The sequence below is a fragment of the Alnus glutinosa genome, chromosome 6 (genome assembly GCF_958979055.1).
Source record: "Alnus glutinosa chromosome 6, dhAlnGlut1.1, whole genome shotgun sequence".
NCBI classification, from domain to species: domain Eukaryota; kingdom Viridiplantae; phylum Streptophyta; class Magnoliopsida; order Fagales; family Betulaceae; genus Alnus; species Alnus glutinosa.
The window spans coordinates 27,600,691-27,619,720 of NC_084891.1; the positions used below are offsets into that span (position 1 = coordinate 27,600,691).

At 36.3% G+C, this 19,030-nt stretch overlaps 2 protein-coding genes across 2 annotated transcripts; one reads left to right on the forward strand and one right to left on the reverse strand.

Moving 5' to 3' along the window:
* Positions 1-1,635: 1,635 nt before the first annotated feature.
* Positions 1,636-3,278, forward strand: LOC133871866 (probable methyltransferase At1g29790). Its single transcript, XM_062309311.1, has one exon. The coding sequence runs from the start codon at positions 1,758-1,760 to the stop codon at positions 3,015-3,017; it is 1,260 nt and encodes a 419-aa protein (XP_062165295.1). The 5' UTR covers positions 1,636-1,757; the 3' UTR covers positions 3,018-3,278.
* Positions 3,279-5,653: 2,375 nt separating this feature from the next.
* On the reverse strand, positions 5,654-14,606 carry LOC133870483 (auxin response factor 5). Its single transcript, XM_062307623.1, has 14 exons — positions 13,619-14,606; positions 13,188-13,300; positions 11,793-11,891; positions 11,624-11,680; positions 11,322-11,474; positions 11,140-11,224; positions 10,811-10,901; positions 10,151-10,315; positions 9,911-10,033; positions 9,657-9,732; positions 9,388-9,523; positions 8,018-9,309; positions 6,226-6,416; positions 5,654-6,130 (listed from the first exon to the last, which is right to left on the reverse strand). Exons 1-14 carry the CDS (start codon positions 13,725-13,727, stop codon positions 6,022-6,024), a joined length of 2,799 nt encoding a protein of 932 aa, XP_062163607.1. The 5' UTR covers positions 13,728-14,606; the 3' UTR covers positions 5,654-6,021.
* Positions 14,607-19,030: the final 4,424 nt, after the last annotated feature.

A 19,030-nucleotide genomic window follows, 5' to 3' on the forward strand; every position in this document is an offset into this window, starting at 1 on the left:
CTGGTCAAATCATATTGTCAACACCATGTAAAGAAAGGATCAAAAAAAGATGAAACCTGTTGTATCACACTAAAGCACTAAAACTGCGTCGTTCGTCCCGTTAGAAAAGCTACTTATTACGATGGCCCCGCTAGAAGAAAGCAAGTATGAGTTGATCTCTCGAGCTTTTTTGACTTTTAGTGGGTTCTTTACCGAGGATAAACCGTAGGCTTTGATGCTTACACGTGGACAGACAGTTCCTTGCTCCTAAAGGAATCTCTCTTTTCCAATTTCCATCGTCCATCATCAGCATCATCCATTGTAGGCCTACTCTGTATAACCATTTAACTCCTCTTTTTTACTAGAAATAATGAATGCCCTTTTCGCGAACCCATCTCATTATTCTCATATCATATGACAGTATCACAATAGGTCTCCTTCTAATCACTTGTATTAATTAATAATTGATAAATAAAAAAAAAAAAAGAGTGAGGAAAAGAAAAGAACAAAATATCTTCATATTATTTTACGATTTATAATAATACAGTGGTGAATCTTATTTATAATATTATGGATTTATAACCAAAAAAAAGAAAGTATAAATATAATAGATATGGTAATATAGTTGGTCAATTTTTAGTATAAATATAATAAATGTCCATGATTACCACCGGTGAATCCCTTTTCTATATGAATTGACCAGGACCTAAGAAGCTACGTACATCACATCAACAAGGTTGGAATATCTAACAATTTAAGAAAATTATTAATTAAATTGTTAGCAATTTGGATAGTACAATGTGAAAGTGCCTACATGATACCCATTTTCTCAAATAAATTTTAGACTATCTGGCTACCTATTCGGATAAGTGGATCTCACGTGGGCTCTTTCACACAAACTATCTAAATTACTTATAATTTAGATAGCAAGTCACTAAAAATCCTTATCGGCTTCAACTTTCTCGTACAATTGCTTCACGAGGGGGAGGCAATGGCAATTGCTGAATGGAAAATTACCCCAATTGTTTCAGATCCACCAGCAGCTCAGATTCTTCACAAATTGGACTGCCTCTAAAGCGAGTAAATGTGCAAAGTAAAGCACCTCATATTGCCAAATGGGTGGCTTCCCACAAATTATTGGGAAGCTCTCCAATTTCTTCCCCCTAATCTTCCATATACTTGGAGCTGGTTTGGAGATTTTTATTTCTAGGGAGTTTTTTCAATGAGATTATAATATAATATATTAGAAAACCACACAACTCAAAAATTTACCCTATTGAATTTCGACCCAATTGTGCTGTATTAATACTTATTCCTAATATGTTTTTTTAGTATAAAACTCAATTGTTTTCCATATAATGTTATAAGATATAAAAGTCTATATAAAGTTCAATTGTCCTGATGAATAGATTGTTTGAGACTTGTTTAAATAAATAAGTTTTAAGTAAAAAATTATTTATATTTATTAACAATTCACACAACAAAATTACTAAAAATCTTTATCCGATATCTTCTATGATTGGGTTGGACGATTAATTGTACCGTAAAATAATTGTGAAGCCCTTTACTCTTTCCCAACCGGGCTCACACGAACGGACCGACAACAACCCCTTTCACGAAGTTACTGTCTTAATTTACACTGATCTCTAATCTTAATCTTAATAACAAATTCATTCTTCAGTCCTTTTGTCTTCTTCCACTTCACAAATCTCACTCTCACAGAACCCTCGTCACTCTCTTCAATCTTGGGAGTAGAGGTAGAAGAAGGCAGAACCAAGATGGGTTCTGTGTCTCTGAAAATAGGGGATGGAACAGCCAGATTCAGCAGAGCAACTCTGTGCTCTTCAGCAGTCAACATCCTCATGCTCCTTTCTGTGCTCACCACCAATCTATTTGCTCTCTATGCTTTCACATCCGCTCCAAAGGACCACCAAAACCACCTACTCCACAACACTCACAAGAACATCTCTCTCATATCGGAGCAGGTAGCTCTGATCCTCGGACAGATCGATGTCTCACAGAAAAAGCTAGCCAAGATGGAAAAAGAGATTCTTGGCTATGAAAGCCTCGATCTTTCAAGACCCAACCTTGCAAAAGAGCTCGAACTTTTTCTCCAGCACCACCAGCTCCCATTGGGCAAAGATTCAAGAACTGGGATCACTGAAATGGTGGCTTCTGTGGGCCATTCCTGTGAGAAGTCTGTAGATTTATTGTCTCAGTATATGACTTACAAGGTCTCTGGGCCTTGCCCCGACGATTGGAGCGCTGCCCAGAAGCTTATTTTGCGTGGATGTGAGCCTCTGCCGAGAAGGAGGTGCTTTGCCAAGTCTGCTCCCAAGGTGGGCCTCTTCCCCTTTCCTATTTCGCTTTGGAAACCTGTTAGTGATAAGATTTTTACTTGGAGTGGCCTTGGGTGTAAGAGTTTAGAGTGTTTGAACAAAAAGAAAATGAGTAGAGATTGTGTTGGTTGTTTTGATTTGGTAAATGGGTATGAGAATCAGAGATTTGTTAAGGGTAGAAGCACACATGATTTTCTGATTGATGATGTTTTAGCTTTGGGAAATGGAGGGATCAGAATTGGGCTTGATATTGGAGGTGGGTCGGGGACCTTTGCTGCTAGAATGGCAGAGAGGAATGTGACTGTGATCACTAACACTTTGAATGTTGATGCCCCATTTAGTGAATTCATTGCTGCAAGAGGACTATTCCCTCTGTTCTTGAGTTTAGATCATCGGTTCCCTTTCTATGATAATGTGTTCGATTTAGTTCATGCAGCGAGTGGATTTGATATCGGGGGAAAACCTGAGAAATTGGAGTTCTTGATGTTTGATATTGATCGCATTTTGAGGGCTGGCGGCTTGTTTTGGTTGGATAACTTTTACTGTGTAAATGATGAGAAGAAAAGGGAGCTAACAAGGTTGATTGAAAGGTTTGGATATAAAAAGCTGAAATGGGTTGTGGGGGAGAAAGTGGACGCAGCTGGGTCGAAATCAGAGAATTATTTGTCTGCCGTTTTGCAGAAGCCTGTAAGAGTATGACAGTAAGGAGCTTCAGTAGGAAACCGCAAGAGGTAAAATATTATTTGCTAGTTCTATCTTTGTTCTCACAGAATCAGTGTGAGTTCATTGCTTCTTCTAAAGCAGAATAAGTGCATCAATTTTTTTTCTTTTCCCAACTGCAATTCAGCAGTGAAGGATGATTTGTAATGTAATTTTAAGGTTGCTACATTTCTTATTCCGCACTTTAGTGGATAGTCTTTGAATATTAATTAAATGATTAAGCTTAAGCTTTTGGGATAAGTGATAATTTAACAGATAGCGGCTATTTGGGTTACTTGGACAATCAAGTTTAGGTATTTCATATTTGATGTTTTGGATTGAAATATGTTTTCCTCTTAATAATGTTTCTACTTGAATGAAGATGAGCTTTACTCAGATCCTAATGAAAATCAGCATTATGGTATGTCTGACTTTGCATCAGCTCGATATCCACTTGTAATCTGTGTGTGAATGGCACATTGGTTGCTTTATGGACTCCCTGAAGTTGATACTGCATATATGGATCGGGTGCAACTAAGGATGCCTATTGTATAGGGGTTGGACACTACTCATTAAAAAGGTTGTAGCACATGTTTGAGCAAACGGGGTCGGGTGTTCTCTCACATGAGGTTGTCCATTGCACCGCTCATCGTACCGGGCAATGAACCGCCTTCATTGCACCGGATCGATCTGGATCTAAAACCACCAATCTTATGACCATATACAAATAGCCATTCGAACTTTGCACCAAATTTGGCTATTCAGAAATCCTGACCCAGAACATCCATTTACTTCCCTTTCTCTGATCACTGAAATTAATCAGAAAACTGCCTTGGGCGTCTTACTTGTAGGAGATGCCTGATGAAATATTCAGAAACTATATAGTATATCAAATTGTCAAAATCACTTATGCTGGTGCCTAGAAAATGAGGACTGTTTGTCACGATCATTAATTTGACTTTCCTACCGTTGATCCAAATGAAAAACTCTATTTTTTAGCGATATGGGTCTACGGTCTCATACCCTGTCAGCCTGTTGACTACTCTTGTTTTAGTGCGGTTATGACTCATGAGACGTAATTTTTTGGTTACTAAGGGAAGGGAATAGGATCCTCTCTCCATTTTAAATGATGGTCCGATTGAAAGTTTGTTCATCTAACGATATATATATAAAGTTAATGTTGGCACAATTTAAAAAAATTTAAATATCAGAGAATTATATATATTGTTAGATGCACAAACTTAAAATATTGACAATTAAATGAATATTTATCTATTTTATTACAAATTGAGAGGAGAGGATCCTTGTCCAAAGGAAGGCACTCACCGAAATTGCAGCTTTGATTTCTTAGACCTTTAGTTAGATTCACATCCGGCTTAGCAAATTTTCTTTCTAGTTATTACAAAAATAATAATAATAATAATAAAAAATTACATTTTTCTGTTTTAACTATCCATTTTTTCAAAGCACTTACATCCGGCTCTCTATTTTAGCTATTAACTTTCACTATTTTATTTAAGTATTATTTTTTTTTTTTTTAAGGATTTCTTTATTCTTCATAAACCTAAACTGCTTGTTATGAATGGTGCACTTGCCCTGAAATGGCTTAATTGGAAATTCCGGTACTTCGAACCTTTCAATACAACCAAATAAAAAGTCCAATCTATGTGAATTAAATAAATTATTTTTCTGTTGCCAGTATAGGACTAATAAAAGCCTCGTAGGAAAATTGTAACTCAGCGGTGAAAGCCAAACCGGGTTAGGCCAGGTTGTAGAGCACCAAAGCACATAACCTAGCAAGGCCGAATTTAATTGCTATTGGTTGTATTAGTTTTTTTTTAAGTTGTTTCGTTTCATGATCCAAATTAAATTTCACATATCTAATAGCGTATATGTTGCCACTAATAAGTATATTGTCACGTCATTTAAAATTTTTTGAGGTAATTATTTTTTCCCTCCAAGAACTACCAAAAAATGCGCGATGCCCCATCAACTACGAACTCGACCAAAAAAGAGCATTCAACTACTACAGCTACATGTTTTGTCCCTTTCTGTTAGCCTAACTCGTGAAAATACTTAAATACCCTCACTCAATTTCAAAAATGACTTAAATGCCCTCGACTTGAAGAAAAAAAAAAAAATAGGAGAAGGGGTGCTGCCGGAGGATTGGCTCACAGCCACCCCGCAACCTGGGGGGCCGTGCGGCCACCCTAGAGAAGAACTAGGGTGGCTCGCACGCCACCCCCTCCAGCTGCCACCTCATATTCTTTTATCTCTTTTTTGCTTTTTTTATGCTCTTTTTTTTTAAAATATATATATATATATATTAATTTTATTATTTTTTATTAATAAATTTAAACCAAATTAATAAACTAATTTTTTTTTTTATCAATTAAGGGCATTTTTGTCTTTTAATCAAAATTAACGTCCAAAATCGGCATATTCCGTCCATGTTAACGGGTTTAACCGACAGAAGAGGGCAAAATGTGTAAATTTGATAGTTTGATGCTCTTTTTTGGTCGAGTTGATAGTTCATGAGAACATTGCGCATTTTTCGATAGTTTATGAGAAAAAAAGGAATTACCCCAAATTTTTTAAATAACGTGACACCATTATATGTAACAAAACAAAAGTCGTATCGTAAAATGATTCATTTCCATTTCAAGTATCCTACTCTCAATCATATTGTCCCACATTCAGATTTTGCAATCATTGTCAGAGACACAGATTATATGATCATCTAACAATCCTCCATCTTCACCATTAAACATAAGCTCTTTTATACTAGAGGGGATCCTCATCTACTTCCATGTTCTTACAAATGTGACTAATGTCAAACAGCACATTGCTCCTTTACAAGGCAAAAGCAAGTAAAATGTAGCCACATCAAGTGCCCATGATCGAGGCCATATCGATATTTCAGGCACAAAGAAGCTGAGAGAAGTCTCCCCTCCCCAATATGGATGCATTTTAAGATGCGTGGAATTCTCGTGGATCATTGCAGCTACCCCTGCATTGCAGCACTGTTTAGAAGCTTCATGCCCTCTTCGCTCATCTTCTGAACTTCTGAAGGAGACAAAATTTTGATGCAACGAACACATCGAACAAATTGCCTGCACAAACACAATGCACAGCTAATGAATCTTTAAGCAGAGAAAGCAAGAAGAGCAACAAATGAACCATATGGACTAGAAGAAAGAAAACTCACTCCCAAGGATCATCCCCAACCAGTAGAACATCATTCTCGAAATCCACATATACCAATTTCCACCCCGAACCTCTGGGGTCATTGAGCAGCCCCTTAAGCCCAAACATACACTCAATTGCAGAACATAGTTCATCATAGTTTTTAAAACCCGTGACATCAATTGACCTCCCAACAGATCCTTTTTTCTGAACCTGTCAACAAAAATGAAATTACTTGGTCAAAATATACATAATGTAGCACCTCCAGATACCAAAAGGCACAAGCACAGAGAGCTTATAATGAGATAATAACTTCACTAGGGAATCAACTGAAACAATGAACACGCTCTTATTGAACGATTCAACGTATGCCATAATGTGTCATTGACTGAATCTTCAAAGCACAACTTAAATCCAATTCAACCAATGCACTAGTCTCACCAATTTGGCAAAATGTGAGCTCGGGCATCGTGTACTCCATGAAAAAAAGTAATGACGAAATTGTTAAATATAAAACGGATGCATAATTACGGATGCATAATTTAGAGAAGGGAAAGAAGAGATAACACAAAGGATCTAAGGTGGTACAACCTTAGAGGCCTACATCTACCGTTATAATGCCCAGTAGGATTACATCTTGATTTTATTGACTTGAAAATATTGTACTACAATGGAGGAATTTGTAGAACAATGAGGTTTGCAAGGTGATAGGTCAGATACGCCAGACGAGTAAGAAGATCCCAAAGATTCGAATGTGTGAATAAGCAAATATAGAAAGTAAATCCTGAAGATCCTAACATCCCAAAAACTCAATGTGAAAGCTTGAGTTTGGAAGAAAAAACAATTAGGTGTTTTTTTAGGTTTTTTTATTTTTATGGTCGGACGATTCTCAGACAACATGCCAAGGCTGGACAGGGTTGGCGGGCCTAGGCCAAACGGCAAATTTTTTTTTTTTTTTATTTTTTTTTTTTTTGTGTTTGGACTTTGGACCGGTGTTTTCGGTTGTTGAGCTTAGGATTAGGCTGGGGTAACCAGCCCAACTAAGAAAAGATAAGTTACTTGGCACACGTGGCATGTAGCAAGGATGGTGCACGTGTGGAGCGTGCAAAGACTGGCATGCTAGAAGTGACATAAATCGCTTGAGTAATGGTAGCACATCAGAAGAAGACAGCAATAACTTTAGATGGCATGTGAGGGCGCATCAAAATAGCTTCATTTCACCGGCATGGTGTAGAGATTGGAATTGATAAAATCTGTGGGTATTATCTTTTAGCATAACAATACCTAGAAACGGTCAATCATAGAAGAATACGTGCGGTGGCAAGAGGAAGCTTTCTAACACACTATTGGAGGCTACAACAAAGTAGCTTTGATATCATGTTAAAATATAAAACAAAATTATAATAGCAGAAGCAGAATTTAGAGAGGAAAGAAGAAAAAACATAAAGGATTTAAGGTGATTCAACCTAAGACACCTACATTGACCGTTACCAGGGGCGGAGCCCCCCAAAAAAAAAAAAATTAAATTTTACCCCCTTTTTTTTTGGCCCCCCCAAATTATTTTTTTTTATCAATTTGGCCCCCCCAAAGTCTAAAACTTGGCTCCACCCGACCATTACAATGCCTAATAGGGCTACATGTGTATCATATGTCATGGAAAGACAATCCTCAGGATTGCAACAGAAATAATGGTGATCTAAAACATATGTACAATTTTCAGATTGATAGGCTACTCTGGCTGCATATTACAAGTAAATGTCCAGTTCACACTATGTATGGGATTTAATAATTTATAAATAAAAAAAAGTTCATACCTTTGTATAAGTTCGCACAGGTGGGACTACTGGCTGCCATGAGCTATTCTGCAGAAGACTGCCCTCATCAAAATCCACATTGCTTGAAGATGTACCTCCTGAATTGTCTAGGATGTCCTGCCGAGAGAAAGCCTGAGAGTCTCCTAGGCTTGTAGTGGTAATCTGAGATTGAACATCCTGACACGAACTGAAGTTGCCTACTAAATAATCGGAGGGATTATGAAAATTGGCATTCTTCACCATACACAGGTCATCCAGAATGGCACTTGAAACAGAAGGATCTACCACAGCACTTCCACCATTATTAATATCAACATTAGCACAACCGTAAATCCCACTTTGGTTGTAGCTCTCATCTGACAAATCTCTTAAGCCACTAGATATGTTACATGGGTCTTGATGAGAAAATGCAGTGAGCTGATCAGCTTGGGATAAAATATTTAAATTATTAAGCTGATGATCCCAAATTTCCTGACCCATAGAAGGCAAGGGGGGATTAACTGCTTCAGTAAACATTGCTGAAGGGTCTTGCAATCCAAACACAGATAAAGGTGCAGGTGATCTAAACATTCCACCAAGAGGTTGGCAAGACGGATAAAATTTCCATTCATCAGGGTCTAGGGATGGAAGTAAGCCATTTAGATTAGAACAATCAACTTGTTGGACATCAAGTTGTTGGGAATGGTAGACCAATGATTCCAATTGTGGCTGCATAGGCCACGAACTAGTTTGTGATTGCAATGAGTCCTGGTTCTGGTTAATGAATGTTGGCTGGTTTACAGGGCTCTGAAGACTTATAGGGCATGCAGCTGGTTTTTCCTCGTTGCACTCTCCTGTTGAAGTCAACTGGCTTAACTCATCTGTTGAAACCTCAGGTTCTAAACTTGGCTTTTCAGCATTAACTCCAGCCAGTGTTCGGTTTTCAAATTCAGGTACATAACTCAATTTTCCAATTGCTTTCGATAAGGAATTTGAGTTAATGACATCAGCTTGGTAAAGGCATGACTGAGGCTGAATTGGATATGTACCCTCTGATGAGATAAGCTGAGATTTTTGGTGGGCTGTGCCATGCATGGTCTTCACATCCTGTGATGGATCCAACTTCGTAGCAGATTCTTGCTGTAGAGTAGACAAAAAGTTTCCAGGATGGTTCATAAGTTGAGGTCTCATAAGCATCTTGATCAGTTTTTCTGAGCATATATTAGATATCGAGTATGATAAATCTCCACTTCCATTTTCAGGAACCTGGACAAGGGGTCTTTTAACCAAATGTGCCCATTCAGTTTCTGCTCCTGGTAGCACAATAAATGCCCATAAGATAGATTTCTAAAAAACTTGAACGGCAGAGAACATTGAAAAGATAAACTTACCCAAAAATCCAGCATGTAGTGGTCGTTTGAGACCTGAAGTCAGAGAAGGAAAAATGAAAAGACTTTCAGGAGTCTCTACTTCCCATGGACTAACCCTATTCTGTTTATCACAACACCCTGGCTCATCCCACTCCACCTGTTAAATAAAACAGACACGAAGTTTGACAGCTACACTATCATAAGACAATGATTCCTGGCATCTAATAGGAACAAAAACTAACAACAATTTGAAAGAACAGTTAAGGTACATCAACAAGTATCTAGTCCACCTGAAGATTTCTCCACTTGGAACCAGGCCACCTCAGTGGATCTAAGTCATTAATGCCAACTATTGTACCCATATACCTGCAGGAAAGAAGAAAATATCAACTTTGTCTGCATATTTCTATTGTCCACTAGACTCTAAACGGAAAAATATAAGCAGTAATTGGCCAATATCACATTCCTTCCAGCCAAAATTTAATGATAATACCTGCAGGGTACAAATATATATGTAACAGAATCAACTTATTAAGAAAATTACCTCCGCTTACTCGACTCCTCTGTTTCAAACATCATCCCAAACCTCATGCCAACTGACAATTGCGTCCCATAGACAGATTTACGGTATCTAGCCAAATGAATGACAAATTCTGAAGGACATGCCCTGCAAATAAGAAGAAAGCATTGCAAGGTCAAGAAGCAGAGACAAGATCCAGAAAAGTGGGAAAAGAAAAGAAAAAAACAAAACAAATATATGTGAAAGATTGCACATCAAGTAAACCTTGGGTTGTAGAATATTGTGAATGGGCTTCGGTTAGCAGCAGCATGAGCTGCAGCAGCAAGGACACCAATGTGCATGCTATCAGCAGATAGAACTGATGACGGTAATGTTGTTTGCTGTCGGTTTGCACGCCTCACACCAACCAATAACTGAGACTTTTCACCCCTAGTAACAAATTCAAGAAATGTGTAATCAGGTGATGGCAGTAAGTTATAATATGATCAAGCTTTGACAAAACTTCAACTACATTAAATTGACAAGAAATAGAGCACTGTGCTTTCAGATGGCTTCCATATTACTTGGATTTGGAGCTCAAAGCAATGATAGAAATCTTAGCACACCATGAAAACATGAGCTAGATGAGCAAAGTTGGCACATCACCATGACTTTAGAGACTTCAGCACACAAAGTCGAGTTAGCATTACTAATAAGTTTGCTAGGAACATAGATATTTACAACTATTTGTGTCAATTCTCTCCCAAAACAGTTGCAATAATCAGACCAAAAACTGAACCACAAAATGATTGCTTGAGGTCGAATAAGCAAACATAAGGTGGAAAATTCTCAACACGTACTCAACAGGAGATAGTGTCCAATTTATAGAAAAAACACCATAATTTTTTGTTGCATAAGGCAGCAAGGTAGTTGACGACCATTTACCTGATAAACAGGACAGCATCACCTGCTTTAAGTCTTTTGGCACCAACAAACAAACTCCATCCAGTTGTGAGAAGGTGTCGCTTGGGTTGCCCTAAATAAAAGAGAATAATAGGTCATACTTGAGAGAACAAATCCAATGCATTGTGCACAGATGCATATATACGGAAGAACCATTCAGAAGGGAATATTGTGTAGTGCAGAAATACCAACAACTACTAGGAGAAGAAAAAATAAGTACTAAGACATTTTCCTGCAATACAAGCCAAATTTAAAGTTTAAAACCCCCGAAAGTAATAGTACCAAATAGAGACAAATATCAGTATCCTCACCGCGGTATATGTGGCGAAATGTCCATGTGTTATCATGCAAGTCCTGAACGACAAGTTCTTGCATTGGTGGTTGCACTGTATAATCCTGGAAAGGGTACACATTTGAAAGTGAATATATAAAATATTCCCCAAGTCCATCATAGCATGAAAGGGTATATAAACTAAAAAGTTTTAAATCTTACCAAAGGAGGAAAGAGCTTTTCTGCTGCCCTGCGTGGTACTGAAAAGCCACCATGTGTGCTTGTATCACTTGCAGTTAAAGTTTTGCAGAAAAACTCACTCGGATGTTTGCTGGGCTTTAGTCCAAAGTCTGGTACAGGGAAGACATCTTTTTCCTGAGCCAAAGGAAAATTCATAATGAATATCCAATACCAAGAAATCTTGCAATGTTATTCTTTTCTTTTCTCCTTTCTTTTTTTGTCTTCCTCCACAAACTATATAAATAAACGTAAAAAATCATATAATATTTAGTAAATAAGCTTACAGAGGTGACAGGTTGAAGACTCATTTGAGCAAATATTTCATCTGTATCTTTGTCTGCCTATCAAAAAATGTAAAGCCAAGGGTAAAATCATAGATGTTCTAATCATATATATGCAATAATGTCCATAAGTACATGATTGGGAACCAAATAATCACCCACAAACACATACATGTAATGTGACATTTTGAACTTGGCACATCAACTGAGAAGGGAGATTCGGATAGTTGGGAATTTGTGAGGTTACTGTCCGTTTAGTAGAAGCAGCTACCTATACCAACAAACAAAGAATACATTAGCTTTATCAACCATTATAGGATAAAAAAAAAAAAAAAAAAACTCAACAGAGAAGCTGTCTCCCATATATCCGGGAAATACTTTCCAAAAAAGCAGCCACCACACTCTATCTTTTAATATTTTTGAGATCTTGCTGTTATGAAAACAAGCTAAATGTACAAACTTCTTCCATTCAAAAGTGCTGTGGTCGAATTTTTATGCACCAACTTTACAATCAATTAACTGCACACCTGATTTGCTTGAAAGAAGGTAGCCAGATAGTATACAATTCATCCAATAGAATCACTGCACCGTTTCCCAATTCCATTTCCCGTTAACCCATACAAAGCCAAAATTTAAAATGAATAACAAAAGGTGCAGAGTAGACCCAACTTGGTGATTTGACGAGGGTGGTCTTTTAAACAGACAAGTCTTGGTGATTTCAAATTAGATGCGTAGATAATTATCTTATGTTGATAACATTTCATACACATTTTTTGGTACCAATCAGATACGGAGACGTCTGCCATTGTGACGTATCAGTGCTTCCTAGGGTAACAGAGGAGCTAGTTTCTTAGGATCGAAGTACTTCGCTGTGAAGCAACCAAATGGAGAAGGAAAGTGGCGGCCTCTAGCTGTGAACTTCTGTACTTAAAATTATCCTAAAAACTTCAAAGTTGTATTAGTTGGTTTTCATTGAAATATAGGAGTACTTCCTTAGGAAGTAACCTTTGCTATAAAAGGACGTAACATATAATCTTTTGGACGTGATGGAATAAATCATGAATTGAGAGTTGAGTTTGTTTGAATAAAATCATAATTTTAGGCAGAAAAAGGGAACCAATTGCACACGTCGTACTTGAAAACAGACAGAATATCTTCTACCAACAGTTGAAGAGAAATGCTTTTATAATTTAACGAGAAATGCCACATTGGAAGCCCTGGAAGATTCTATGCAGTGGGGACTCGACGGCTGCCCAGAAAACCAAAAGAATAAAAAAAAAAAAAAAAAAAAAAAAGTACACAAATCCAACAAAACATAAAAGTTAATTCTACAAAAATACAAAAATATTCTTCCTCCTTTACCATTTCATTTTATATATTGTGATTTCCGCTTTTGAATGTCATTAACCATTCTATACTGGCTAAAGAGCCATCCTAGCGCATCATACAGCAAATTGTGTAAGTGTCAAAATGGCAAGTTGAGAAAAGAAAAAAAGAATAAAATAAAAAATAGAGCAGGCAGCTCTTCAAAGGTCAGTATTCAAAAGTAAGGGAAATAAATGCAAACCTGCTCGCTATGACCTTGGGGGAAGTAGTACACCAGACTCCCCACCTGAGGCAACGAAACAAGAGGGCCGGCGCAGGCGTGCCATAATTCGGAGTTTATAACCTTCCTGGCACCTGATATAAACCAGTACGCATCCCAAATAAGATAATCTCTTGAAAAGATTCTAAGAAAAAGACAGATGAAGCAAATTAAAAACTGTTATTGTGTCATTCACCAAATAAGAAAAACCAAAAAACAAAAGCCATTAATGCGTTATGAAGTGTACTAAATGTGCTCCAAGCTAAGCCTACATAAAATAAGATTAAAAAAATATTCAACCTGTAGCAGTTCCAAACTTCACTAACCAGAATTCCAAGCTTATAAGCAAAGAAACTTCAAAAGCTCAAGAACAAAAAAAAAAAAAAACGATTTTTTAACGGAAGGGAACAAACCGGACTGATCCTGCATTTCTTTTAAGAACTTCATCCCCTCAAGCAGACTTGTATTTGCCCCACTAATCAACCCTCCAGCTCTGATTTTCTCTTCAACAAAACCCATCATGTGTGCCCCAATGCAACACCCCAGAACCTCAAACTCCAAAACCCATTAATTCCAAGAAGTAAATTCTTATTCCTCATCTACAAGAATTTTCTCTGATCTTTCTCAGATTACATTTCCCTCATAACTTTTCCTTGAGAAAGATGGGAAATTACCCTCGACCCACGTCTCAGAATTAGATGTTCTCCGAGAAATACAAACAGTCCAATCGGGCACAAAAGCATAGCCGAGTCCCCACTCCCCAAGAATCCAAAATCAAGGAACAAAAACTGCAAAAAGGGACTGCAAATCTTAGAGGTGGGGCTTCAGGGCACAAAGAAAAGGAAAGAAAAAAACCCATCAGTTCGCATCAAAGCACGCGGACCGAAGCATGAGTGGCCCTCCTCTGTATTATAATCAAGTGCTTGTTTTTATCTTCCAAAAGAAACCGACCTTTCGATGAACCCCCCACCCACTTATCACACTGATTCCCTCCTATGCCTCCCCTCCCCTCTCTCAATCAACGACACCAAAAAGAAAAAAGGTCTCTCTCTCTCTCTCTCTCTGTGTTTGTGTTGAAACTGGGAAGAGTGTGCAAGCTCTTATCCTGCGCACACACTTTCTGTATATGGGGGATTCCGTCGCAGCTTTAAACTGTAAGAAGTTTTAAAAAGAGTGAAGAATTATTAAATATAACTTGGAAAAAGCAGAGCAATACTACGTGAACACGAAAACAGTACAAGAAAAGCTCACACAGAGAAGAGAGAGAGAAAGAGAGAGAATGAGAGATTTTTTTTTTTCAAAAAGGGAGGGAGTAGAGAGTGTTTTCGTAGGAAAAGAAAGAATGTCAAGGTGGCGCATTTTAGCACGTGGGTTATACGATGATTTGCAGGGCTTTCATACATATCTTAGCTCCTATTTTCACCTACTCTGTAATATATATATACTTTATATATCTATGTATATTAAACGTACGTATGTTTCCGGTATATTTATGGAAAATTTGGAAAGGGGGAAGAGAAAGAAGAAAAGGTTCTTTCTGAGCACTTTGCGTCTGATATTTGACCGTTCAGCACGCGTGCGGTTCACGACAAATAAAACCAGGAGGCGCACGTTAACTCAACTGACGAGCGTCACAGTCCTCACTGGGCTAGTGGTCTGTCACGGCGACATGGGCACTGTGACCCTTGCGATCTACCCGAAGAATCACAGGGATCAAAAGTCTCTGTTTTACTTAATTTTATCAACTTCAAACCACTACTTCTCAGTTCAATCAAGCAAAATGTTTGAATTTATAATATAAACTGTAATAGTTCTAGCAGCATTTTTTAATGAAATATAACAATTTTAATAGGATCATGGGCAGAACTACCTTCCAAAATTTGAAAATTTCCTTTTAATTTTTAATTTTTTTTTATTTTTATGACATGAATCTCTCAAAATTAATTGTTTACTCTCCCCTCAACTTTTTTTTAATCACATAATTTAAATACTAAGTATTATATAATATATATACCGTTAGATATAATAAAATACTATAACGTTCAACCCAAAGAAACTTGGATAGTTTTATATTCTTGTGTATGCATATCTGAAGTGGAGATACGATTTTGGATCTTAGAAACCAGGAAGATAAGGATTAGTGGATGGAGCAATTTATGGTGGTATTAAATATGAGCAAATAATTGTTCCGCTTGATAGCTTTGGTCCTTTTTTACGGAACAAATATTAAATATATCTAATTATGCGCCTCATAATTACTCATAAAAGAAGCTTTCTTTTTTTATTTCTCAAATAGCTGAATTTTCCTTTATAAAACCTAATAATTTCTTATAAAAACATTAGTGTAAGAGAAAACCTAATAATATTTGGAAACCCAATAATTTCTTCATTCTCGACGCATGGGCTAAGAAAAGGATCGTAAAAAACGACAATCTTTTAAGTAGTTTGACGGATAAATTGTTTGAACAACTGTTTACTGCAACGATAAAAGAGCTTGATAGCCACAGCATGCATAGGAACACTGATAATAATTAGATCCGAGTCATTGTAAAGAAGCGCTACTGTGATGTCCGACAAAAAATTTAAAAAAAATAAAAAGAAAAGAAAAATGCCCAACAATAAATGCTTAGTAAATATGGCATCTTAATTTAGAAGCCTCTATAGCAAAAATGGAACCTCTTCTCTCTTGGAAAGGGGTATGGGTGTGAGGGTGTGACCTTTCCATAATTTGATGGCTCAGGCCTAGTACATGATAAGGAATGATGTGCCTTGAGCCCTTGGCCACTGTTTCGTGGTTCCATAGAAAGCACTGTTGCATGGTGAAAGCGTCACGCACCCCATATGTCTATTAATGCTAAAATTACTTCTTTTTCTTCTTTTTTTTTTAATTTTTAAAAAATTATTTTAAAAGGTTAATTGTGTCACTCTCAATCAATTAATTAATCAATCTCTAAATTAATTATTATTAAAATAAATCAAATGATTGATCGTATTAATATTTTGAGATAATTATGAGATTAAAATGTAATATATAACACTAAATTCCACATAAAAACAAAATTAAATATTTTAAGTGACTAACATATCAGCCATTTAATAAAATTAAAAACTTAAAACAAGTCTCATTAAGTTGTCTTGTTAAGTTGTGGACTAATGTAAAATAACTATAATAATTAAGTGTGAAAATAATAATTTTTGAAAATTTTAAGCTAATGCATTCTGCCTACAGTTTTTACAATAATGCTGACAGACCGCATTAAATGGTGCCACGGGGGACCGCGTAGCCGCGTAGGTTTTGATCAAAAGTCATAAAGATTTTCCTCGTTTTGTCTTTCGTGAAAGATCAGCCAAGAAGGCCTTGGATCAATCGGTTAGACAGGCGACTTCTACCGACAAGCACGTACGTACTGCCAAGCCAACCCCAACCCGACACCGTTTTAAACGGTTAGATTGCCATCATAATACCATTGCTTTTTCTTTTTTTCTTTTTTTTATATAGATACGTTAAGAAGAAATTATATCAACTAGGATTGGACAACCCAAAACATAAAAAAAAAACATTAAAACTTATGAATGAAAGTACGCGGAGGCAATGCTTCCAAAGATGTGGGCCTATTGAGCCTTGAAACGGATGCCAAGAACCTGGGCCACCAGTGAAAGTGGTAAAGGGTGGATGCAGAATCGGGAGGATCCAAACACCACTTAGGTAACCATTATAGAGGTCACAACGGAATATACAACAGAAAATCCTACGTAACAAATAAATACAACAAAAACACATAAATTTAACTGCCCAGAAATACAAAAGGAAAAAAATCACAACAGCAGCATCTAAACACAGTTAAATGTTAAACAAAATCGCAGTTTAACCATTAAAATTATGTATTTTTTTTTAAAACACCTATTGCTTGCAATTTGAAAAAACAATTTTTTCCTATGTTTCAAATTGTAATTTTTTTAAAACGTAATACTAAATAATATATTTTTTACAATTTGGTTTAAAATCGCACTTTTAATTTGTAAAACCGCAATCTCAAACACACTATTCGTAAACTGCTATACGATTATCATACAACTCAGGTGATGCGGTAGTGAGAATCACTTTTTATTTTTACAAGTGTTAATCAAATTGCTCATTTTCACTGCCACATCATCAACTTGTACGACAGCCGCATAACATTCTACTAAATAACATTACTCGTAAAGAAATCAAGCTTTTTTTTATTATTATTATTATCTTTTTGTTTGAAACAGGTAGTTTTCTATGTCTGCTATGTTTACGGATTGAATTTTTATTGAACTTTAAGTGCATGATACTTCAACAAATAAACATACTCGGCCAAAATAGTCGTATAATTTTCTATTTTGAATCTTGTAATAATAAAGAAATAAGGGGAAACTAATTATCCCTTAAATTATCTCTTAATTTGTAATGTTTTTTCACAAACTTTAAAAAATTGTAATTTACACTACCCATCTACCAAACCCTTTCATAATTTCATTTAGCCCCCTAACGTGTAATATGTTTGTTATACCCTCATAAAATTTATAAAATATAACAATGCCCTTAGATTAAAAAATAAAACAAGATTTGGGTCATTTTTGCTTATGTTTTTTTATATACCTTTTTATGAATGAATATTTTGGACATTTTTTTTTACTTCATTCATTATGATTTAATAGAAAATCTAAATGGAGTAACCGAAAGGGCTTGGTAGATTGGTAAGGTACATTATAATTTTTTTTTAAGTTTAAGAAATATTATAAATTGTGTGGTAATTTGAGGGAATAAGACTACAGAATCTCTAGCTGCGTTGGAAGCCGTTCATTTTGCTAGAGAAGCTGGGTTTTTAGATGCTATATTTGAAGGAAATGCAGTCCATGTTATTACGGAAATTAACTCAAATCCTCCTTACCTTTCAAGATCAGACCATATTTTGGAGAGTTTTCATGTTGCGCGGCAAAGTTTACATACATGTAGTTTCGATTTTGTTTATAGTGAAGCCAATTGTGCAGTCCATTGTCTTGCTAAAGAGGCTACTAGTACTATGATTGATTTGTGTTTGCTGGAGGATACTCTCACTAGTATTTTCAGTATTGTTGTTAGGAAAGTTGTTTATCCCTCGATCCTTGTTTTTTAGGGTCAAGTGTATTTTTGTCATGAATGAAGAGTATGAGTATTTCTGTTCAAAAAAAACAAAAAAATAATAATAATAATCTTTTCATATAAGAAAAATATCATTCAAATAATAACTATTATACAAACTAGGCTTCACAATAAAATTGAAGATAAGTTTTTGATTGATTATTTGATGTTTTACAATGAAAGAAAAATTGTTGAAAAAATTCCTTATATATCACAAGCCAAACTCATGAAATATTGGAATAAATTTTTATTTTATTTTTTATTTTAAATATATATATACCTTGATAAGATTTTCCTCATTTTTCTTCTTTTTGCTTGGTGAAAGTGAAACAATTCAAGAAACAGCCTACCATTGACGTGTCGTGTTCACACCTCATGGGCGTGTTATTCCAAGAGCTTCCAGCGCGCCAGAGTTCCTATTGGATGACCGATGCATGCCACGTGATGTCTATCCGACTATTCGAATCCTATCTCTCGGGCGTGGATTCATGTGGATGTGGAACCTGATCGGACGGTCCACATCCGACACCGAATTCGAGTTGCACGCGGAGTAGGAAATTGACTCCCTAGCTGCACACTGTTCAATGGCTTTTTGGAACTTAAACTCGCCGTATTCTCGGCTTATCCAGCCGTTAATTCCTAGCTTAACTTCCATACTTTCCACAAATACTCGTGTTTT

Excerpts from the sequence above, each read along its gene's own strand:
- LOC133870483 (XM_062307623.1), bottom strand. The coding sequence starts at position 13,727 with ATGATGGGTTTTGTTGAAGAGAAAATCAGAGCTGGAGGGTTGATTAGT. Across the intron at positions 13,301-13,618 it reads AGAAATGCAGGATCAGTCCG|GTGCCAGGAAGGTTATAAAC; the intron begins GTTTGTTCCCTT and ends GGTTTATATCAG. Across the intron at positions 11,475-11,623 it reads GTCTTCAACCTGTCACCTCT|GAAAAAGATGTCTTCCCTGT; the intron begins GTAAGCTTATTT and ends CCTTTGGCTCAG.
- LOC133871866 (XM_062309311.1), top strand. The coding sequence starts at position 1,758 with ATGGGTTCTGTGTCTCTGAAAATAGGGGATGGAACAGCCAGATTCAGC.